Source organism: Aythya fuligula, chromosome 14 (genome assembly GCF_009819795.1).
Source record: "Aythya fuligula isolate bAytFul2 chromosome 14, bAytFul2.pri, whole genome shotgun sequence".
NCBI classification, from domain to species: domain Eukaryota; kingdom Metazoa; phylum Chordata; class Aves; order Anseriformes; family Anatidae; genus Aythya; species Aythya fuligula.
Window position 1 is genome coordinate 11,113,924 of NC_045572.1, and position 23,736 is coordinate 11,137,659.

Consider the following 23,736-nt stretch of genomic DNA (forward strand, 5'->3'; position numbering starts at 1 on the left):
GGGGGGGTCCCTGCCCCGCACGCGCCTTTGTACACGGTCGGCGGAGCGCGGCGCCCGCTCCTCCCGGTGCTGAAGTATTGCAGTCTAACTGATATGGCTTTAACTATGGGGCCAGAGATGCGGGGAGAAGGGGAGGGAGAGAGGGGGGGGGGTCCCCTCCAACCCCACCCCCCCCCCAACCCGATGCTGGGGTGCACCGGGCAGCCCCGGGGGACCCCAGCAGGGAGCGGGGATGGGGGAGCTGCGGGCAGGGCGCCTGGCTTTGTGCTTTGGGCATGGCCCAGGGTGGGGCAGGGCAGGGTGGCAGTGCTGGGGGCGAGGGCGGGCGCATGTTGGCCTGCCCGGGCCCCCCCCCGGGTGGGTGAGAGGGCGGTGGGGGGCAGAGGGGCAGGGCCGGGGGCACGGGGAGCCGCCCCGGGGTCCGGTGGGGCCTGGGGTGCCCCCAGCCTGCCGCGAGGTCACATCAGTGCATTTGGTCCCGGGTCGCCCTGTCCGGCCAGGGAAGCTCCCCTTTGGCACAACGTGGTCGGGGGGGGCCCTGCCTGGCCGGGACGGGGCGGGTGGTCGGGGGAAGGGGGTGGAGGGAGGGCGGGGAGGGGGTGCGGGGACCCCCCCGGGGCCAAGGGAACTGATGGAGGAGTCGGAGGGAGGAGGAGGGCGCCTGTGCCCCAGCACCCCATGGCAGGGTTGGCGGTGCCGTTACTTCTTGAACATATCCTGCAGCGGGCCGGGCAGGTACTTGAGCACGGTGTCCAGGATGCTCTCCTCCTCCTCCTCTTCCTCGTCCCCGCAGCCCGCCGGGATGGCTTTCTTGGGGCGCGTCAGGCTGCCCTCACACGGCTGCTCCAGCGCCGCTTTCTCCTCCGCCTCCTTCTCCTCCTTCTTCTTCAGCCCGTACTGCGGGGACACGGGCCCTGAGCGGGGCGGGGAGGGGGCACTGCCCGCCCTGCGCCCCCTGCCCCTCGCTGCCCATCGGTCCCGGCCCCCAGGGCAGGGAGCCGTGGGGCAGGGAGCCGTGGAGCAGGGAGCCGTGGGGCAGGGAGCCGTGCGCCCACCTTGTCGCGGATCTGCTGCCGGACTTTCTCCCGCTCGGCCTCCATGCGGGCGTGCTTGGCTTTCCGCTCCTCCTCCTGCTGGCGCAGCGCTTCCTGCCTCTCCTCCTCCTTCTTCTGCGCGTCGGGGTCCTTCTCCTCCTCGCCCCCCAGCATCTTCCCCATGTCCTTGGTGGCCCCTGTGCGGGACGAGACCCTCAGCTGTGCGGGATGAGACCCCGGGACTGGCTACCGGAGCCACGCAGGGCACGGAGCCAGCCTGCAAGGACAACCCGGGGTCCCCTCGTCCCCAGTGCCACCGGAGCCGGCTGCAGACGGGCTCTGGAGGCTGTGGGGACGGGAGCGCCGCGGGCTGCCTGCGCTGCCCTAGTTGAGCGTCAGCTCGGGGAGACGCCTGCAGCTCCTCTGGCGCTGGCACCCAGGGGACCCGCCGGGGAATCCCACCTCGCGGCAGGAGAGCCGGGAATCCCCCGCCAGGCGCTGCCGGCGCCGGGAACCCCGGAGGACTCCAGCGGCTGCTGGATCCCCTGCAGTGGCCCTCCCCAACTGCCTGCACCGCGTTCCCAGGGGTGCTGAGCGTGCTGTCACCCCACGGCATCGCCCCCACTCACCGCCCAGCGCTTGCTTCATGACGAAGTCCATGGTGCCGGTGTGTGCGTGTGGCTAGGCCGGTGCCCAGCGCTCATCCACTGCCGTCCGCGCTCGCCGACCAGGGCCACCTGGGCAGGGAGAGAGGGACAGCGCTGGGGACACCGAGCATGGGGTCCCCGCTGCCCCAGCACCGCGCCAGTCCCTTGGGCTGCAGGGTGCACCCCTGCAGACTCAGCTCCAGAGGGGCTTCCACCGTGGCACTGCGCTCAGTGGGTGGCACAGAACTGGGAGCACCGCAACACACCGTGCCACCACCGTGCCACCACCGTGTCCCTGTGCACGGCGGGGACAGAGCCAGCCTGGGGAGAACAACGCGCCCCGGTGCTGCAATGCCTGTGCTCTGCGGAGGGAAGGAGCCACAGCTGCCAGCAGGTTGTGACTTTTTGGGGTTTGCAGGCGCGTGGCACGCTGTCGGTGCGCCCTGGGCACATCGCAGCGCTGCCCGCGTGTTTGCTCAGGAGGGGTGTTCGCAGGCTGTGTTTACACGCCGGGCACACGCTCTGTGTGTGTGTGTACAAATTTGTGGGGCCGGAGGCTGCGCGTGCCCACGCGGCGTGGGGGTGTGCAGCCTGTTTGCAAGCTCCGTGCGCGACTTCGGGGCTTTGCAAGCTGTGCGGGTAGGGGCAGGCGGGTGGCGGGTGTGTGTGCGCGCACGGGCTCGCAGGCTGCGCGCCGCCGTGCCACTGAGCGTGTTTGCACGCCGGGGGGGGGGCTGCGGGCTGGATTTGGGCGTGCGTGTGTGTGTGTGTGTGCGGGGCTGGGGGCGTGCGGGTGGCTCCGGGGGGTGCGTGCACGGCGCTTTGCAGAGCGAGCTGCGCGTGTGGGGGTGTTGCAGGCTGCTCGTGGGGGGTGCGTGGGGGGGCCAGGCATGCGTGTGTGTGCCCCCCCCGTGTGCCCTGTGCGTGCTGGGGGTGCAGGCAGTGCTGGCACCGTGCGTGCGGTTGGCGGTGTGCGTGTGCACCCCGTGGTGCCGCAGCCTCGTGGATCCCCCCCCTCGTTCAGCAGGCAGCGGGGGGGCCCCCACCAACTGGTGCCAGGGAAGTTTGTTGGTCCCTGCACTGGGGAACCCCACAGCACCGGGATGGGGACAGGGACAGGGACGGGGACAGGGGGGTCTGTTCCACCCGGGGCTCCGCGGTGGTGCCAGCCGCGGGGGGGCTCAGGGGACACCGGAGACGTGGCGATACCGGATGGCGAGGACAGAGGGGGGGGGGAAGGAAACCGGGGGCGCCCGGGACAGTGGCACCACGGAGTGGGGTGCACGGACACCGCGGGGGGGAGGGGGGGGGGACCCGAAAGGAGGGGGTCACAGGCAGGGACACGGGGCCAGCCCCCACGGGAGGACACAGCGGGCATGCAGGCACCACCGGGAGGAGGTGGGGAGGGGGTGACACGGCGGGGGGACGCGACGGACGCGGGACGGGGCCACGGCGAGGGGATGGCAGCGGTGGCGCGGGGACCCTCGGGGGGGTGCCCTCCCCCTCCCCAACCCTTCCCCTCCCCGGGGGCTGCGGCGCGGGGCCCTCCCGGTGCCGCCCGGTGCCGCAGCGGCGGCGCTGTCCGTTCAGCACCGTTCAGCACTCACCGGCTCCGCCGCGGCTCTCGGCTGCCGCCGCCCCGCCCCGCCCCGCCCCGATCCCGCCCCCCCCCCACTCCCCGGACACGCCTGGATCCCCCCCCCCAAAGCACCGGGAGCCACCCCCAGCTCCGCTCCGCTCCCCGCCGGCACCGGGCAGTGCGGGTGTGCGCCTAGGGGGTGGCACGGGAGGGGGCCGGGAGGGGTCCGGGACCCCCTCCCCAAACACACAGACACCGGGACCCCCCCGGGGGATGTTGCTGGGACCGGGCAGCGCCGCCCCGCTGCTCCCCCCCCCCGCTGCAATGATTCAATGATTCACCTCCGCCGCAATGAACGGCCCGAGCGAGGCGGTGGCGGGGGGCTGACCCCCCCCCGGACATCCCGAGCGGCACCAATTTGTCACCCTGACCCTAATTCATCGCCCTGACCACAATTCATCCCCCTGACCCCCAACCCATGCTTGTGCCCCCCACCCTGATCCGTCCCCCTGACCTCCAGCCCGTGCTTGTCCCTGGGACCCCTCGGTCCCTGGGGATCAGAGCCCCCCACGAGCCCCCACGAGCCTCTGGCCAGGCCTCGGTAACTCTGTGGCTCTCCAGGAGCAGCCGCGCTTAATTGCAGAGGCGCAGGGCGGCTGCAGGAGCTATTAAAGTCCCCGATAAATCACCGCAGCCACGCGGAGCCCCCAGCTCGGAATTTTTGGCGCTGACACCCAGGGGGAGACCACGGCGGGCAAGGGGTGCCCGGACACGAGGTGCTGGGGACACGAGGTGGCTTTGGGGTGCTGGGGACACGCGGTGGCTTCGCAGCCCCAACGCCCACATGGCTGCGGTGGAGCTCGGGGTGCGGAGGCGCTGGGCTGGGTGCGCACCCCGTGCCCCACCGGCGCCTGCGAATGAATCCAGCCCTGCGCGGGTAGAGACCAGGCGAGCTCTTTGCAAATCAGATTAGCAGAGCTCCGAGCACGGCTTTGGGGCTATCTGGTGGTTGCTGGCGAGGCCCTGGAGCCGCAGCCCTGCGGGGATGCTCACGGCTCCATCCCACAGCCCCGCACCTCCGTGGGGCACGCGGCACCGACGGAGCCACGCGGGCGCACGCAGCACCACGACGCGTGGCTGCGGGGGCAGACGGCTCTCAGCACGGAGATAACACACGGAGGACGCGTTCCTCCTGCTCCCCCCCTGCTCACCGCACCCCAAAACACCCCCCCGAGCCCAGCACGCTCCTCCGCCAGCCCCAAGCCCTCCGCCTCCTCCCACCCCAACCGACAACTCAATTTTCCACCTCCATGCAAAAATTCCTCCTGCCCCGGCACCCGCTGCGGGATGGGCTTGGGGGCGGTGGGACAGGCTCACATTTGGCCTGTCTGTCTGTCCGTCCACCCGTCCGTCCGTCCCGCAGCAGCCCCGCTCCGGGCGCTGACGTCAGCACTCCCGGCAGCCGGGCGGTGGGCGGGCGGCACCGCTCCTATTGTATTAAAAATAATACAGCGGAGCACAAATTCATTACAGATAAGTGTGACAGCCAGGAGGAATTAACGAGCCCGTCTCTCAGCGCCTGACAAACGCCTCCTTTTGTTCCTGGGATGGGTCCTGGAGTCTTTCAATCTTTGGAGACGCCTCGGCTCATTAAGCGCATCCTCCCCCAGTAGCTCCCAGCGTGCCCAAGGACTGGTCCCAGTAGGAGCTCTGGCCACGCCAGCGGGGCCAATCCTTCATGCAGCGGGGCTCGGTGGTGCATGGGCTGCCCGGGGAGCTGTCCCCGAGCGTGGGACCCCAGGCAGGGTGTTGATGGCAGGGGGAGGTGGGCGAAGCAGCACGAGGCTCCCGGCAGCCGCGGCCAACCGCCCCGGCGCTCCAGCTGCCAGCAGCGCACCCGCAGCCAGCAGGCACCCAGCTCTGCCCCGCGGAGATGGTTGCAGGATGCTGGTGGCACTGGGAGCTGCTGGTGGGTTTGGGGAGGCCCTTGGGTGCAGTTGGTTCCTGGCGTGGTGTTGGGTGAGCTGCCCGGTGGGTTTTTGCTGCTGGCTGGGGGGAGAAGGAAGGGAAGGGCTGGGGAGGGAAGGGGGAGCAGCGCCGTGGCCAGATGGAGGAGGAAGCTCCCGGTGCTGCCAAGTCCTGCGCCTCACCGCTCTCCTGTGCTGCTGGGGAACGGGCACGGGGCTGGCTGCTGCTGCATCAGCCACCATATGGGGTCAGCAATGCCCCAGCATCGTACCCAGGCCCTGCAGCTGCACGGGGACCCTGCAAGGTCACAGCATCCGCGGGCACTCCCAGGGCTCCTGGGCACAGCCGAGGTGCCTGAATGCCTGCACCCATCCTGCTGCACCGCCACCAACCCGGCCTGCTGCAACCCCTCGGCAGCACAGGGCAGTTATTTTATTTATTCCCCCCCCCCTCATCTCTGCAGAAAATAATTGTTGGCCCTCCTCATCGCACCAAGGGATTAAAAGTGGTTAACTCCATTTCCAGAGGCTTTGTTACGTCGGTTTTCCCTCGGCTGCTGCACAAGGCGATTTTCACAGTGCCACTTAGGCAGCTTTTATCAGGTTGTCTTCTGGAGGTAATTGGGTTTTTCAGGAGCCTGTTTAAAATTCGTAACCCGGCCTCTTAAACAAAACAAAAACAGCAGCGGGGAGAAGGGGAAGAGGCAGCACAAAACAGGCAGCAGCTGCAGCTCTGAAGAGCAGCCCTGGCCCCCTTGGGGCTGGCACCGGGCAGTGACGGGGACGGGGACAGGGACAGGGATGGGGACAGGGATGGGAGCAGCCGCCCAAGTCCTGCAGAATCAGCTCAGAGCCGACCCTCCTGAGCAAGGTCAGGGCACGCAGAGGGCAGGGACAGCCCCTGCCACCCGCTGTCCTTCCCGCGGTGACACCGTGCACGTGCCAGGGGGGACCCGGGCTCACCACCACGCTCGGGGCCAGCACCGCAGCTTTCCCTGCTCCCTGCCCCACCAGCACGGCCCCGCCAGCACCAGAACTGCAGCCCCGGCTGTGCCCCTACCACAACCCCTCTGCAGTGCTCTCGCCGATGGGCTGGCCCCCGAGCGTTGGGCTCCTGCCTGCCCGTGGGGTGGGGGTGCACGGGGTGCCCCCAGCCCGTCTGTGGCAGCGGTTTGGGTGCTGGCGGCTCCGTGCCGCGGCAGATGGGTGGCGGGGCCGGGTGGTGGCACCGCACGCAATTAGGGCCACGTGTGCCCCCCCCGGGTGTTGGCAGGAGCTGTGTGTACACCGTGCCTGCAGGGCTGCCTGTGTGCCTGCTCGTGCCAGCTGGGGTGGCTGCACACGAAGGAGCTGGGGGGCAAGGAGGGGACCGAGCCCGCTGCCTCCAGCCTTTCCCGGCACAGCTGGGAAAAAAAAAAAAAAAAACAACAACAAAAAACACAAGAAGGTGCTGGAGAGGGGGAGAAGTGCTCCCACTGCAGCCCCAAAAGGCAGCCCCCACAATGCGCACGGGGCTGAATTTCCCCCTGGGGCAGGGACCCAGCTCCAGCCACAGCCAAGAGCCTGCTCTGCGCCCTGCGGTGGGGAGCTCAGCTCGCCCAGCCCTCCCCACAGCTGGTGGCCCCACGGAGCCCCGAGGTGGCCACGTCCCCACGGCTCTTCCAGCACCACACGGCACACGACCCCGCTGCGGCCACCCTGTGAGCACCGGGGCTGCCGGATCGACCCTCTGGGCCGCAGGCTGCAGCAGCAGCTCCTGGTCCCCGTGGCTGCCGGGAGCAGCGTGCGGCCGGTGCCTCTGTGCCGTGCATTATTAAGCAGAGGCACTGCAGCCCCTCGCTGTTTATCCTGCCTGGGCTGCGCGGGAAGCGGGCTGGGGGAGCAGCGGCCGCTCTCTGCAGTCCCTGGCGGAAGGTTTGGGGCTTGCTGCGGGTTCGCCCAGCGCCTTTGTGACCCCCGGGGTTATTCCCCCAGCCCCTTCCCACCTCCAGCAGGATGAATTCCCTCTATAAAGCCCCCCTGCACTCGGCCTGGGTGCTTTCACGCAGCTTTCCCCAGCCCAGGCAGCAGGTACCCGGTGCGTTTACATCCCAAACGCCGTACGGAAAGGCACCCTCGCACCGAGTCCCCCCCATCAATATTTATGGCAGGCACGCACACCCGCACAGCTCTGCAGGGGCCGGCGCGGAGCAGAGCTGGGCACAGCGCACCCGGCACCACGTGGGCAGCCAACAAAAGCCCCCCCCGAGCCCCCACGGTGCCTCCCCAGCACTCCCTACCCCAACAGCCCCAGTGATTGCCTTTGAGGAAGGAGCCAGGCTGTGCACGTCCCCATTTCCATCCCTTTGCCCTGGCAGGGGACATCGAGGGGCAGTGATGGTGGAGGTGGCCGGGGCTGGGTGGAGAGCAGATGCCTGGGCCCCCCCCCCATCCCCTCTCAGCCCCTCTCCTGGGCTCTGTGCTGGGATGGGAGAACCTACAAAGGAGGGTGAGCACCTTCATCCCTGGGGGGCAGCCCCACAGAGGGCAGGTTTGGGAGCTGAGAGCCACCAAGGAGGGTCACAGTGCCGGGGACACCCCGTCCTCCCCCGGCAGCAGATGGTGGCACAGCGGGGGGCTCAGCAGCGGCAGGGGGGGGACATCTGGGTGTCAGGGCTCCAGCCAAGCTGCGGCTTGGTGGGAGTGGGATGAGCCTGGATCAGGGCACAGGGAAGGTGAGACCCCCGTGCTGGGGGGCAGCTCGGGGTGGGGGGGGAGAAAACGAAGCCGCCCCCAGCCCGCCTGTGCTCGGGGTTTCCGCTGCGGTGTGACGCTGGCTGGGCACGGCGCCGCTCCAAGAGCTGCTGGGGCTCTGGCCAGAAAATCATTCTTGGCTGCTTCCAGCGGGGTTTGGCTCCTACCTTGCCCATCTGGGGGCTTTCAGAGGAAAAAAAAAAAAAAAGGGAAAAAAAAAAAAAAAAAAAGGAAAAAAAATCCCCATTCCCCACACCACCTCCACGATCACTGTCACCTGCCGGGGTCCCAAGGCAGGACCGTGCCTCATGTCCACCCCAGAGCTGCTGCCCCCCCTGGGGGGTCTCATGAGGATGCCCGCGGTGCTGAGCCCCCAGCGGGGCCGTGCTGCCTACCTTGGTGCGTGCAGCGCCGGGCGTCCGCGGGCTTCGGCACCTAACGCAGCGCGGAGGGGGCCTCGCGGGGGCGGGTGGGCATCGCAGGGAGAGCGGGGCCTGCGGGAGACACCACGGCAGGAGGATCAGTGCTGGAGGGGGCACCCCACACAGCACGGGACACCCCACACGGCACAGGACCAAGTGAGTGTGGCCACCGAGCCAGCTGGGACACGGGTATATGAGGGCTGGCGGTGGGTTCCTTCATCCCCCGGATGAGGAGGAGGAGGATGGTGCTGCTGTCTTCATCCACGGGTGATGGAGAGCGCAGCCCACTGCCTGGTTTTTGGACCCCCCCAACCCCTCGCACCCTGAGCTCTGAGGACCAAAGGAGGAGCCCAGTGGGGACACGGGTGGGCAGCAGCCAGCAGGAGGTGGCAGCCCCTGGAGGGTTTTGCCCCTCCTAGACCCAGGACACCAGCACCGCTGCTGGCCGAGGGCTCCTGGCCGAGGGCTCCGCTCTCTCTGCAGGCACCCGGCAGTTTGGCTGCCTGCATGAATTATTTAGCGGGCTCTCGCTCTTTGAGGGTTTTAAAATTTCGCATTAACTCCGCATTCCTCGGCTTCCAGATGATGAATTTCTGCTTTGGAGAAGGTAACGGCCAGTTAAAACAAGCAGGCAAACCAAAGCCCTTAACAAAGGCTGCAGGCTGAGGACGCCGTTCCCTCCTCGGGCTCCCAACTTGGGCTGAACTTCGGGAAGCTTCTGCCTGGGATTTTTCCTTCTCCCTACCCCGAATGCCCTTGAGATGCCCCTGGCGGGCCGGGGAGGCTCAGGGGATGCTCCCAGGGGATGCTGCGTGGGACGGGGCCGTGCAGACACCCGGGCACCCTGCTGCTGGCAGCGTGTCGGGGTGGCACCGTGCCCTGTCCCCACGGAGCAGCTGGTGCCACCCCGGCGCCTGGTGGGCACAGCGTGGGCTGCGTGATTTAGGGAGCAGGTTCCTGGGGAAGTCAGGTATTTATCCTAACGCAGAGCCAGCTCCTTTCCCGTGCCCCGGGGAATTTCCAGGGCAAATTGTATATAAACGCCCAGGGGAGCCAGGGGAAAACACACTCAGATGGTGACACCAGGGGATGGGGGGCTGCCGGGGGTAACGCCTGCCTTTTATTTAAAAAGAGATTAAACACCCTCCTGCACTGGGGAGCAGGGAAGCGGGTCCCAGCCCCAGGGGTAGGGGACACCCCGAGCCCCCAGGCGCAGCGCTGGGTTTGGGGACAGGGCACCGTGCGGGCATCCAGCCCCTGCACCCTGCTGGGACCCCCGTGGAGACCCCCGAAATGCGGCTGCTTCCCCGGGAAACGCGGCGCCGAGAGCTCAGCCTGGAAAGGGCTCGGCGGCAGCGTGAAGGTGACCTTTGCTGGGGACAGGCGCTGCCTCCTGCGGGATGTGGGAAGGTTCGGAGCGGGGTAGGACAGGCTGCAGGGCCACCCTGGGGCTGGGGGCTGGGGGCGGCCGGGTTTTCAGGCAGCTCAGCACCTGGGAGAGGAGCTGAGCCGGGACAGGATCAGCCCCTGCTGTGCCGGCCACGTCCTGGGGTGTAAATGAGCTGCTGGCCTTTGCTGAAACCCCACAGCCTGCTCAGAAAGGGGGAACTCCCTGCGTGGAGACCCGAGGAGGTGCAGAGGGTCCTGGGGGGCTGCGCCGGTTGGGTCCCTGCAGGGCGCTGCTTTTCTGGGCCAGAGCAGCGCGGGGTTGCTTTGTTTATGTATTTATTTATTTATGTCCTGCCTTTGCAACCGGCAGAGCCTGCCAGGAGCGCAGAGCTGCCTCTCACCTGGGCGGCTCACGGGGAGAACTGCAGCAGCTCTGTCCGTCTGTCTGCCTGTCCGTCCAGACACCGACCTCAGCCAAAGGCAGAGGAAGGGGAGAGCAGAGCGGGGGCACCCGGTAGGTGCTGGTGGGGCTGCTTTTACCCAGCTGAGGGTCTGCCCACAGGGCAGAGTCCCCAGCCCCTCTGCTTGGCACCTCCAGCTCTCAGCACCCCGCGTGCAGAGCTCAGCTCCTCCAGCTGCCGCGGTGTCTGAGGCACCCGGGGGTGGGCTGGGGATGGGAAGGAGTGGGAGTGTGGGGTGGGAAATGCGGGGACGCATCTCAGAGCGTTTCTTCTGTGTCAGGAGATGCTCTGGTGACCTGCTCGGGGCTGGCAGCAGCTTTGTGGCCAGGCACTGGGTGCTGGGGAGAGGCACAGAGCCTCTGCGCTCGGGGGAAATATCGTCAGGGCAGCAGCACCTGAACTGCCTGCCACAGGGGGCTGAGAAATCGCAGGTGTCACATTGTGCCCTGCCCCTGAGCCACCCTGCGTGCCTCAACCCCAAACCTTCAGCCTTAAAAACCTCACTGCTTCCTGCACATCTGTCCCTGGGCCGGGGCAGGCTCGGGTCCTACTTGCTGGGCTGAGATGAAAAATGATCCTGGGCATTCGTGCAGCAGCACGGGTAGGGTGACACGGGCAGGGTGACACGGGAAGGGTGACAGAGGCTCCTGGGGACCAACGGGAAGACCAGGGCCGGGTGGCACAGCTCGGAGAGCCCAGGTTGGGCACGAGGTCTGGGCCTCCGTGGAGCCAGGAGAGGCGGAGGGGAAAGCTCGTGGGACGAGCAGCAGGAGCGCTGAGGCGAGAGCAGCCCGCAGGAGCACAGCTTGTTTACCCGGGCTGAGCAGGCCTGATTGCTCTCTATAAATACACCCGGCGAGTAAACACCGGGGAGGGAGAGGGCTCGGTTAAACTCGGGGATAATGCCGGCGGAGGAACAAACGGGAAGGTCTGCCCAGGAGGCTGTGGGCAGGAGGAGCTCGTGCGGTCCCGTGCCCGCACAGCCTCGGGGACAGCGGGGTCCCCGTGGTGGGGCCGGTGCCACGTTGGCTGCCACCAGCTTGGCTAGGTGGGTGCCCAGCGGTGGGATTGGAGCGGGGCCACGCTCCTGTGAACCCAACCTCTGCTGGGACTCGGTGCTAAAATGGTGATGGGGAACTCGGCGCACGGCTCCCGGGGAGCAGCAGCGGGCCTGGCGGGCTGCGCCTGGCAGCAGGAGGCTGTGGAGAGCCGGGGATGAGCCAAGGTGCGAACCGCAACCGTCCTCCGGGCGCTGCGAGGTGTTAATAGCTCTGCCTGCTTGGGGTCATCTCAGCACTAATGTTAGCGCGCGAGAAGCGATCGAAGAAACAAACGCTCAGCCCACGGCCAAGGGAGACTTCGAGACATTTTCCTGGGCCGGATTGCCCCGGCAGAGCTCTCTCCGGTGTCCGTAGGCTGGCAGCGAAGCCCCGAGCCACGAGCCCTGTCCGGAGCAAAAGCACCAGCCCTGCTTTGCTGCTCCCACTCCCTGTGCCGCCTGCCTGGGGGCAGCGGCCACCCGGTCACGCTCCTGCCATGCGGGTGGCACTGCCACCGCGTGCTGCCAGGCCCGGGTCCCTGCAGCCACCTGCCCTGCGTGCCACAGCCCTGGGGACACAGCAGGGGGACGGGGATGGAGCCTTGGGGGTGCTGGGGCGCAGGAGGGGTGCTGCGGTGGGGAAAGGGGCCGGATGGCACCCCGGGGAGCGGAGCTGCCGTGCAGCAGGAGTGGCCCACAAGGGGCTGAGCCTCCCCGGGAGGGATTCGGGGATGGGGAGGTGTAGGGAGAGCCCAGCAGGGCACCGGGAGCTGCCCCCGGGGGACAAGCAGAGGGTGGCAGGGGGTGCGGGTCACCTCTCCGTGCCCGCAGGGACACATCCCCGTGCGCCACATCCCCGTGCGATGATGGAGAGGGGGGGACACACGGACACACAGCCCTTCCCCGGCCCCCCCGCCCGACCTGCGGGGCGGAGGGCAGGGAGAGGATGGGCTGCAGAAGTGGGGGCAGCCGGGGAAGAGGTGATGGTGATGCTGGGGGGGGGGACCCCGCCGAGCGCTGCCTCCCGCAGCCGCAGCGCGCCCCGCAGCCCGCATGCCGCAGCCCGCAGCCCCGCGGCCGCCGCCCCGTTACATAAGCCGGCGGCCCCGGGAGGCTCGGCGGGCCGGTCCCCGGCCCCATCCCCATCCCCATCTCCATCCCCATCCCCGTTCTCCACCCCCCCCCCCCCCCCCCCCCCTCCATCCCCACACCTCCGCCCATCCCCGGGCTCTGCGGCACGGCGGGGCCCGCCCCCGGCTGCCGGTGCCCGGTGCCCGGTGCCGGCCCCGCACCCACCTGGCTCGGCTCGGCTCGGTGCGGCTCCGGTGCGCCCGGTCCGCCCCCGGCGCAGGGAAGGAGCCGCCGCCGGAAGGGAGGCGGGAGCCGGAGCGGTCCGGGGGGGGGCTCCCGTTGCTGGCTCCCCCTCCGCCGCTCGGCCTCCCGGGCGGGGCCGGCTCCGTGCCCGCCCCCGGCCCGCCCCGCGCCTCCGCCGGTGGCGAGTCCCCTGCGGTACCCGGCGCTGAGTGCGTGTCCCCCCCCCGCCGTGCCCAAGCATCGCCCCCCCTGCGCATCCCTCCCTGCGTCCCCGCTCCCTGCAGTGCCCCCAGAAGACCCCCCCCGGTACCTGGACGCGACCCCGGTACCCCCAGTTCTTGGCCACCCCGGTTCCTGCCCATCCTTCCCGAGCTGTCGCCCCCCCGCTGCAGGAATCCCCCCCCCCGTATCCATCCCATCAGCAGGGCCCTGCACTTCTCTCCCCCCGGCTCAGCCATTCCCCCTCCTGTGGGGTTGGAGCCGGTCTCTGGCTGTGGGGCTGTGCGGGTGCCACCCGGAGACGTGGGGTCCTCTGAGCATGGGGGTGCCGGGTGCCTCCCCTCAATGTGCAAAGGGTCTCCAAAAACCAAGGCTGGGGAGGTGAAGTGGTCTGAGCAAGGGGAGCAGGGCGAGTGGAGGGGCAGGGGACAGGGACTTTTGTCCCTTTTTTTTTTGCTCTTTGTCCCTGCAATAGGTCTGCCCCTCAGTGTTGCTGATCCTCTGAAAAAGGGGTTCCTGCCTCTCCATCCTGGCCCCTTCCAGGGGGTTCAGGATGGAGCTGCTTTAACACCCCACAGCCCCAAGGCAGTACGATGCTCGTGTTTCCCTCCCCAGCGTGTCCCTCGTCCCCTTGGCATGGTGTCAGGGGGTCTTAGGGGGTGTCAGGCCAGCCAGGAGCCCCCCACGGGGTCCGCCAGCCCCGCTGCCTTGCGTGCCACTCGTCACATCACCCGCGGCTCGTGGCGCCGCTGCTGCCCAGCACGCAGGGCTGCTGTGGGATGGAGCAGCTGATGAATAAATCAATCCCCCCCGGTGCTGAGGCTGCAAAACGCGGCTGCAAACAGCCGAGCAGCGCTGGGGCCGCGGGCCCGATGGCTGGGGAGGAGCGGCTGAGGGTGTCCCCCCCCCGCCCTGCGCAGCCGCCGCATCCCGCGCAGCCCGTGGCCGAGTGGGCAGCTCTGATTGCCTTCCCCCATGTTTTATTTATCTACGTGCAGGCTCGTGCTCTCCGTCCCACATTCCTCCCCGATGCTCCTGCCTGCAGACGGGAGCAGCAGTCGGAATAAGGACCGGGGGTGCAGCGGCTGCTCCTGGGTTTGGGGACACCGATTCCCCTCTGCCTGCCCGCTGCGGGCTCCGGTGACCCGCTGCTGTCACCCTGCCACGTGGCCGCCACTCAGCTGCCACCTCCGTGCCGAGGAGCTTGTGTCCCTCCCTGCAAGCAGAAGCACAGCGCCGTGCCTCTGACCTTTCCCCAGCACTTTGAAGGCTCAGCCAGGCTCTCGCTGTTTCCCCTGCGCTTTGCCAAGAGCGGCCGTGTCCCGTGGCCTGGGCTGACGTGAGCCACGGGAGGAGGCTGCTGTGACACCTCCCTGCTAGAACCGTGGCCGTACTCGCTGCTGGTGGCCCTGACGCTGCCGGTGGCCCTGCCGTGGCCCCGGCTCGCCTCCCTCCATCGCCTCCAGCTGCCTGTGCCGGAGGAGAGGGAGCCGCAGGGTGCGCTGCTGCTGCCTCGCTGCTAATAAATAAGCCCCAGTAATGAGTTGGGCTCAGGCGGATGGGCAGGTAGGGCAATAATCCCCCGATTAAGTGGACGAGGCAGGCAGTTAAGTGCAGAAAAACCACAAATAAATAATAATCAGAATAATTTAGGAGCAGGGAGGAGCTGGTGGCTGGGTCCCTTAGCCTTTCCCCGGGGCGGCAGGCAGGGCCAGGAGCACTCTGGGAAGTGTAGTCCTGCCTTCTCTGCCCACATCCTCCCCTGGCAGGACGGAAATCTCAGCTTTTCACCCCATTCTTCCCATTGGCCCAAGGCTGGGTGCCCTGCGGGTGGCGGGGCAGCTGGCCTTGAGGCTGGTGAGTGGGCTGGAAACCTCGCTGCCACCTCTGTGCGTGGGGACGAGAAGGGACCCACGGGGAGCTGGGGCAGGGGCTGAGCTCCCGAGGGTGGGCTGCCCACCGGGTCCCTTGGCAGAGGGTCCCTGGGGCTGTCTCTGTGCCACCAGGGTGGGAAGCTGTGGCCAAGGGATGGCTGCTTTGCTCGCTCGCCCCTGCCGTGCCTGAGTGCGCATCGCTGCTCTCTTCCTTTTCAGGATGGAACCATGGGCACAGGGAGCCTGGGGGGGCTGCACCCTGCAGGGCTGTGCTGGGTGCTGCCAGGGTTTGGGCTTTGTCCCTACACCCCAGGCAGATGCAGAACCCCTAGCGAGCCCAGCACCTCTCCAGTGCTATTGATCATGGCCTTGCGAGCCTCACTGCTGAACTCGCAGGGCGATCAATAGTCATTTTTCTCCCCAGCCTTCACCCTGCTACGGGGAGCCGCTGGTTTTGCCATTCCTCCTAGCAGGAGAAGCCATCCAGGTGCTGTCCGGGGGGGTTCCCGCTTTGCCATGATCTATACCAGACCATCAGCTCCAAAACTGCACGCTGGAGCCTGGCAGTCGGGCGCTGGGGGGCTGGTGGCTCTCCCGTGGCCGTGGGGACAGCGATGCGGGGCCAACACCGGTCCCTGGCAGGGGACGTGGCTCCTTCCCGCAGCAGGCAGCTGGGCTCCGGGGCAGCTGCAGCCACTCCTAAGCAAACACTCAAACACTTTGGAGCAAAGTGCAGGAAACGTGCTCCTGCAGCGGGGGGGTCACCTTGGTGGCAGCGTTTGGTGCTGTGCGGGCGGTGCAGGGGGTGCTCAGCTCCCCGGCTGGACGCGGGAGGGGACAGCCCTCGGTGCTGCCCTGCGCGCTGGCGATGCGCTGCGATGGATTTTTTCCCGTGCTGGCAGCAAGGGGGGACTCAAGGCAGGCGTAATAATCCCCGCGTGAAGTGTAAGAAAAGAAGCTGTTTAAGTATTATCTCCTGAGGCCGGCGAGCGCGCAGCCGGGCCCTTATCAGGAGAGGGAAGGCAGATAAAGCAGCCCTGCCCGTCAGGCAGATGAGCTCGACGCGGTCGCACGGCACCAAACCTGGCGGGAGAAGATGCTGGGGAGAAGGTGGCCACGTATTTTGGGGTTTGGGAGAGCCGAGCCTGGCCCCACAGCGCTGGGACCCTCTGCTGTTAACTGTTTTCGGCAGGTGGGTGCGGAGATGCTGCCCTTTACGGCAGGCTGCAGAAGATCGATGTGTTTGCAAAGCCAAACTCAAGAGTTTTTGCCCTGAAACAGCGCGGGCACCTGCTCTGAATGCTAAGCAGCTCCTTGGGAGCCGGTTCCCCGGCACAAAGGGGAATAAACGGGGTGGGTGCAGAGTGCTCAGCCCCAGCCCTCAGCCCGGGGACCACTCTCGGGGGGTCACAGCAGAGAAGGGAATGAGCAGAACCCCCCCGAGGTGTCAGGCCCTTGGCATCCTCATCCCCAGGGGATGCAGCAGGGACCTTTTTCTGCGGGTGGCTGCTGCCGGTGGGACAGTGAGGGAACACGTGCCAGCAGCAGCACAAGGTGTCCCTGTCCCCTCCGTGCCACCAGCACCCGCGTGCGGCCAGGCACGGGGACGTGCCTTGAGGGCAGAAGTCGCCGAGGCCGATCCCAGCTCCTCGGGAAGCTCCGTAATCTCATTCCAGGAGCAAATCACATTCCCCGCAGCCAAGGACATGGTAGATTTTAATAAAAATGGTAATTCCCAGCAGACTGAGCCCGGAGCGGGGAGAGCAGTTGTTGCTTCCCCTTGCTGCTGCCAGGGGAGCGTGGCACTGATGGGGGAGGCCGGGTGCTGGTGGGTGGCAGCGGGGCAGAGATGATCCTGCCCCCGCAGAGCCGGGATTTTGGTGTTATCCAGCAGGATTTGGCCTCTGCTCTCGCCTGCCCGCGCCCTGCCCCGCCGCTCACCCCAGCAGCCCGGCCCCGAAAGCCAGAGCTGTTTGTTTGCGGTTTCCTAGGAGAGAAATCACATTAAAAAAAATTAATTACACACCTGAAAACAAAATCTGGCTGCTCAAGTGCACATCAGGGATAAATGGTGTGCTCCAAATTAGACAATTTACAGCTTGGGTAAGTAATGAAGAAACCCATCCTGGCGTGAAGGCGGAGGGGGAGAGTGACCTTGGGGGGTGCTCGGGGCTTCCCTCCCGGCCCCCCCAGCCCCCAGCCCCTGCATCTCTTTGGCCCCACTTTGCAACTCCTTGTGGGGGAGTCCGGCAGGGATTTGGGGTGAGTTTTAGCTTTTTTCGAGCAACGAGTTCCCTCAGAAGCAGGTCTCAGCCCAGGGCCCCTGCAGGGATGGCAGGGACGGGGAATGGCCCTGGAGAAGGGGACAGATGGAGGGAAGGGACCCCCGGCACGGATGGGCCCCCCCTTGGCCCCCCGGCCCCCCCGGCCCATGCTGGCCCCTGCAGTCCTTCGCCGCGCGGTGCGTGGGAGGGCTGGCAAGGCGCTGCCGAGGAGCGGGCAGCTCTCCAAGCTTTCCGGCGAGAAGAAAATCATTTCTTTGCCTTATTTTTTCCCCGTACGGCGTCCCAGCGCGTCCTGCGAGCGCAGGGATTTAAAGGGGCTGAGCCCTGGTGCCGCCGGCCCTGGGTTAGGGGCAGAGGGAAGGTTTGGCGTGGCTGGATCCGTGCCGTGGAGCTGAGCTGGGCTTCGTGCACTGGGTGGAGGCTGCACCTGCATCCTGGCTTGCCCACAGAGGGACCAACCATGGGGCTGTCATCCAGGCAGCACCCACCAGAGGTATAGGACACCCTATAACATCGTGCTGTCCCACGAGGGCTTCCTGGTGCTGTGCAGGACCTCCCAAAACTCCCCAGGCTGCCAAAACGTGCCTGTGCCGGGGGGCACTGAGCTCCCCTCCCCGCTCAGCTCCCACCTCTGCTGGGGGCACCGGGGTGGTCCTGGGGGTCCTGGATCATCACAAGCAAAGCAAACACCCTGCGTTATCCCACTCTGCCCGTGGCAGGAGCCCTGCAGCCCCCCCCAAAAAAAGCTGCAGAGCCTCCCCTTCCCGACGCGGGAGGGAAACTCCCTCCACCTGCGGCAGCGCTCCTTCGGTGTGTGCCGCCGCGGCGCAGTGCAGCGCCGTTATCTCCAGTGCCTGGGAGCGGGGAGCAGATTAATATTCATCACCAGGGAGCGGAGCATATGGAATATGAATAATGCTAATTGTGCCTGTATAGATTTAGCGTAAGAAGCTCCCATGCATTAAGGAGGGAAGGAATTAGTCCTTCTCCAAAGCGTTGCAGGCTCATTAGCGGGGAGGGAACGCCTGGCTGCGCGCGGGTTTCAGGAGGGGGATGAGGGTGAAACTTCTGTCCTGTGCCTGAGAGTGGAAGAGGCTCAGACAGGGGGGCCTGGGGATGCTTGGTGGGGGCACGCACCCCCTGCCTCTGCCTGAGCACTCAGAGCCCAAGTGATGAAGCAAACTCGGTCCATGCAGGTACAGAAGAGCAAGGAGGAGCCGCCTGCAGATGTTGCCACCTGCAGATGCCACCACCAGGACCCCCCGAGCCTGGTGTGGGCTCACAGGTCCCCAGGGCTGTCCTGGGGTCGTGGGCTGTGTCCCACAGCTGGCAGACGTGTTGGGCACCCCTGGTGGCTGCCCCAGCCCCTAAGCAGAGCTCGGCACGGCCGCAGGGAGGTGGCACGCAGCCGTGCCCGGCGTGCAGGCACGTAAAGCACAGCTAACAAGGCGCCGGGGGCGAGGGGACTTCATGCCTTATCCATCCATCCCGCTCGCCTGCCAGGGACAGTGCTTTGTGCCCCGATTTAATCGAATCAGCTCCTGCAGCCCGGCGGCTTTAATAAGGTCAGGAGGAGAAGGCTCGCTGGGGTGGCTCAGTGCAGGAGGCAGCGGGCTGGGGGCTACGGGGATGGGGCCAGGAGAGCGTCCCCTCCTTGTGGGGTCATCTCGGCCTCAGGGGACACTGAGACTCCCCTGTGCCTTGGATGTCCTGCTGGACACGGAGCAGGGGTGAGGGACGATCACTTCATGCTTCTCCCCCGGCTTTCCTGGGCTGCCACTTCCAACCTTCTCAGGCCTGACCGCCGGCATCCTCCTCCCTTCCCCTCAGCATCACTGGGAACGTGGGATTCCTCTTCCTGCACTTTGATCTCTCCAATTTTTAGCTCATTCTCGCTGCCTTATAGGCACTAATCCCTCTGCAGGCATCGGAGAGAATCCACCTACACTTCATGCAGCAATCGCTTAAGTCTTATTGTGTAAATAAAATCTCAAACACCAAATCCCTAATCCTGGGGTGGCTGAGCCTCCGATACCCATTCCCAGGGGTCCTGCCCGACGGAGGGTGGAAGAGGAGGAAGACCACTGCCGTGCTCACTTGCATCCCCGACCTCGGCCCGGATCAAACACCCACGGATGCTTTTAACCTTGGGCTTCTCCTTTTCTCCCCGTCGGTCCACGGCGGCAAGCCCCGGCCCCCTCCCCGCTCCGCCGCATTTCTTGAGCTTAGGGGATCAGCCCGGGTGACATTTGGAGGCCGGATATTTCAAATGCAAATTTCCCCCTCGACAGAGAGTGGAATTTGCTCCCTCTTATGAAGGGAACCTCGGGGGAGAGCTCGGCGCCGCGGCCGGCCCGTGCTGAATGCCAAACCCAGCTTTTGGGGGGGGGGAGAGAAATCACTGCCTCCCCCTCCAGCCGCCTCCCCCCACCTTTGTCCCAGCGCTCCTGGGCAAACACTTGTGAGATAATCGTCATCGCCACCGCCGTGAGGAGGCGGCCGAATTTCCCCCAGCCACAGCTGGAGAGCGGCGAGGTAAGAGCGTGGGGTCGGCAGGGAAACCGGCAGCTTTTCTGGGCGGCAGGCGGGGAGGGGGACGCCGCGGCTGCCGTCCCTCCAATCCCACACCCGATGGTTTCTTCCTCGGCGATCGGGGTGCTGCTGATATATTATTGTCTCTCTCTCTCTCTCTCTCTCTCTCTCTCTCCCAGCTCTGAAATTAAAGCTTTCACCACTTTTTCTCGCTGCAGAGGAACAAATGTGTGTCTGGGAGAGAGATTTACACTTTGCTTTCCCTTTTGGAAGCGGAGCGTGATTTTCCAGCGACTGCAGGCACGGGGCCTGTCCTGACGCATCGAGGGAGGCTGGGGCCCTTTGGTGTGGCCGTGTTTGAAAAACACCCCAAAATAGGCGAATCAGAGTATTACTGGGAAAAAAAAACAATGTATTTTTTTTTTTTCCTGCCAAGCCCATCCAGAATGCAACCAAAACCAAAAAACAGCACATCTGGTTTTGGGGCAGGGAGGGTTTGGGGAGGCACAAGAAGCACAAAGCGGCCTGGGAGAGGGGCAGCCCTGGTGGGGAGAGCCCTGGGGGTGTCTGTGGGGGGGCTCAGCAGCTCTGGGGCTGTGCACGGGCAAAAGGCAGCCAGCACAACAAGCAGCAGGGGCTGCAGCAGGCTCGCTGGCCCCTCGCTTGCCCAGAAACAGTTGAGCCAAGGGGGAGAATGACAAGGAGGAGAAGTTCAGCTGCCTCTGTGCGCCCAGGAGCTTTTCCCAAGCTCTTGCACCGCTGGCAGAGGGCAGGCGGAGGGCCCCCTGCAAACAAAGATGCACCAAGGAATATCTGGAGCCTCGTAAATATATGCTGAGAGAGGAGGAAAAGGGATTTGAATTTCAACTTTGATGCATAATGTGCTTTCTGTAGAAAAAAAAAAAAAAAAAAAAAAAAAAAACAACAACAACAAAAAAAACAGCCTTGTTGGCAGGGAGCGGGCAGCTTCCCACTAAATCTCCTGGAGGAGCGCATTGCCAGTTGCAGAGATAAAACCTCAATGAAACGCTGTCAGCTTCCCCACGGCTCAGCCAACCTCACCTCTCCTCCGCACGCATGGGATGGGGATGCCGGCTGTGCACCTGCAGCCCTGCTGCCCCCCCATTTTTGGGGGGGTGAGGGGGATGCTTGGCCCTGCACAGCCGGGGGCAGCGATGCCCGATGAGGGCACAGGCACCCGGAGCGCTGCGGGACAGCCCCTGCAGTGCCTGGTGGCTCTGCTCAAGCACTTGGCTGCCTCTCGCTGCATTTTTGGAGGCGGGCAGGGGCTTGGGGCAGGATCCATGAGCTGATCCCACGTCCTGGCCAGCTCGGTGCTGCTGCCTCCTTCCCCTGCTCGGTCCCCAGGCTGGGCAGGGGCGCCTGCTGAGTTCGCAGGGGTATAAATAATGATTTATTTATGTCTCTATTTATGTAAGGCTTATAAATTGGAATGTTTTCTAGGCTCGGGGTTTGCAGACGTAAGCATCACTCGCGGTCTCATCCCTGCCTGCCCCTCGCTCCCTGGACGTGCCCCGGGGGCTCCTTCGGCTCGGGCTCCTGCCCGCCCTGTCTGAGCCGAGCGCCAAGAGATGCTGGCAGGGCTCTGAGGGGAAACCAGCCCGTTAATTAAGAGCTTAATTACCCAATAACGAACGGTGGACTTAGCTCAACCTTGAAACAGGCCGAGCAAGCGAGGCAGGCACAGAGCCCTTGGGGGAGGGAGGGCGGAGGGGGGCCAAGGGGACGCTCTGCTTGTGGAGCTATTCGCAGATCTATAAATGGAGAGAACAAAACCCCGCAGCTCCGTCGGTACGCCTGTCCCCATTGTCCCCGGGGTGTCCCCACATGCCCTTGCTGCCATCCTCCACATGAGTCCCATTCTCCTGCTCACGGATGGCCCCGTGCTGGCTCCTTGGGGCAGGGGGCTGCTGCCTGGCCAGGGCTGTGGGGGTTTGTGGGGCCTGTGGGGTCCCCAGTCCTACTAAAACCACATGGTGACCACGGCAGTGGGATGGGGGCCATGCATGGAGCCCAGGAATGAGTACAAATAACCCAAATATAGGTCAGAACGTGGTGCCAGCAGGAGAAACGTGGGCTGGGGACCATTTGTCCCTCTGCAGCGTGATGTATCCCGGGGAAAGGGAGCCCTGCGCGCTGGGCACTGCTGCTGCCGTGGAGGGAGGGGACTTTGTGAGCTGGAAGGAGAGGAGGATTTCTTTGGCTTGGCTTGTTTTGCTGCAGAAAGGCGGTTTCAGCTCCGAGGGTAGGGGAAATGAAACAGAAAAATGCCTCCCATTAAGCAAAAAGGATCGAGAGCCCTGCATAATAGTGCTGTCTGCAGGGGCTTCTCGCTCGGGATTTGCATCCAGCCCGGCCTCGCGCCAGCGCCTGGAGGGAGCCGTGGCACAGAGGACACACGTGCTGCTGCAGGACACCTGCCCTGGGGGGGGGACGGCCACAGATGTCACCCACCCCACGGCCACGGGCAGCACCTTCGTGTCACTCTGTCCTGCTGGGACCAGCCCCGGGCAGCGCACGGCTGCAGGCATTCCTCGGGGATGCTCCATCCTCCTCCTTCCCTGTCAGTTTTGCTAAAAGCCCAGGGAGAAGTGGATGAGGCGGGGGGAGAAGAAGAACGTTCACCCCAGAGAAATTAATCCACCCTCTGAGAAATTAATTACCAGCGTTGCATTTAATCAGCATCAGTCCTGCGTGCCTCGGGCCAAACGGCGTCGTGACACCAGCCCTGGGGCGCGCAGGGCCTGAGCCAAGGGTGGGCTTTTGGGGGATGCTCCAGGTGATGGGGGGGCTTTGGGGGCTGCTGGCACCGCTGCTCTGTGAGGGTGGGTGATGCCCTACGTGGGGACACGTTTCTGTCCTGCTTGTGCCCTCTAGTGGCTTTGTCCCCTCTGAGGTCCCACGGCCACGTGCCCAGTGCCACGGCCACCCTCCTACGGCCACAGACACCCTCCTAGGGCCACGGCCACCCTCCTGGGGTCACGGAGCCGAGGTGGCCGGGCTCAGCCTGTCCCCATGCCACTGGCACTGCCACCAGTGGCATTCACACCCAGTAGGGAAATGCCAGGAGAAAACAGCTCGGGTCAGCCCGGGGGGTCCCCAGAGGTCCTCTCCTTCCCCATCGCTTTCAGGCTGGAAGGGAGGAGTGCTCCTTGGTTTCAAGGTGTTTGGGTTTGGAAATGTCATTTTTGACACTTTGGGGATGGACCCCAGAGCCCTTCTGGAGGCTCGAGACCCCAGAGCCAAAACTGCTGTGTGAACGACCCCTAAATGCATTTTATTGAAGAAAACCAAACCTTGGGATTTCTAAAACAAAGTTTCTCATTCTTCTGGCTGCTTGGGGCTGTTTGCCACCTTTCCATCTCCTCTGTGCTTAATCACGTGGCAGCCTGAGAAAATGCCAACACACTTTTTTTTTTTTTCTTATTCTACTGATGTTTCTCTTTTATCTGAAAGAAATAAAAGTGCTCCTTTGCCTCCGGCCTGCGGCAGCCTCTGCTTCTCAGTGGCGCTCTGGGGAGGGGGACGCCGCAGAGCCCTGCAGCAGCTCCTGCCCCCCCTGTGCTTCCCCCTCCTCACGACTCCTCTCTGTGGGGTTTGGCCCCTGCCCAGGGTGATGGAAAGCACAGGGTGGGAGCAGGGCGAGGGTGGGCTCCTGCGTCCCCACGGGGACAAGGGGGTGGGGGTGTCCCCCTGCACTTGGCTAGCAGGGCAATAGTTCTTATCTGAGAAAGCAGGTGTTGTTTAGCAGCTTCCTAAGCCTTTTCTCCCAGAATTGCTGCTTGTAGAGAGAATTTAATCCCCCTTTTTTTTTCACCTGTGTAGGGGAGAACAAAACCATATGCCACCTGGAGAAGTTTTCTGATGCTGCGCCCTTAGGGCACCAGGGCTGGGATGAGCTGGCACCAGTAAAGCCACGGCAGTGGATGGGACTGGACGGGGAATGGATGCAGGGACCAGGAGCATCAGCCTCACCCTGCTCGTGCTGGCACAGCCCTAGCTCATCCCCATGGCATCGGGCTGGTCCGTGCACCGAGCGGTGCCAGGCACTGGGGCGGCAGCAGCGCAGCCACTGCCACAGGTGTTCTGCGTTTTGGATTCCTCCCCCCTCCAGCCTTGTTAGGACTGAAATTAAAAAGTGTTTGTGAATCGGTGGCTGTTCTCCAGGACCCTAATTAGCAAATCTCTTCATCCCCCCAGGGCTGCAATCTAATAACCAA

The 23,736-nt window shown here is 65.2% G+C and overlaps 1 protein-coding gene across 2 annotated transcripts; it reads right to left on the reverse strand.

The window, feature by feature from the left end:
• Positions 1–164: 164 nt before the first annotated feature.
• CPLX2 (complexin 2) lies at positions 165–12,668 on the reverse strand. Of its 2 annotated transcripts, XM_032197042.1 has the most exons (5): positions 12,568–12,668; positions 8,356–8,454; positions 1,664–1,771; positions 1,056–1,231; positions 165–897 (listed from the first exon to the last, which is right to left on the reverse strand). In XM_032197042.1, exons 3-5 carry the CDS (start codon positions 1,692–1,694, stop codon positions 700–702), a joined length of 405 nt encoding a protein of 134 aa, XP_032052933.1. In that variant the 5' UTR covers positions 1,695–1,771; positions 8,356–8,454; positions 12,568–12,668; the 3' UTR covers positions 165–699. The 2 variants fall into 2 exon arrangements, with proteins under 2 accessions (XP_032052933.1, XP_032052934.1); XM_032197043.1 differs by lacking the exons at positions 8,356–8,454; positions 12,568–12,668 and adding an exon at positions 3,289–3,309.
• Positions 12,669–23,736: the final 11,068 nt, after the last annotated feature.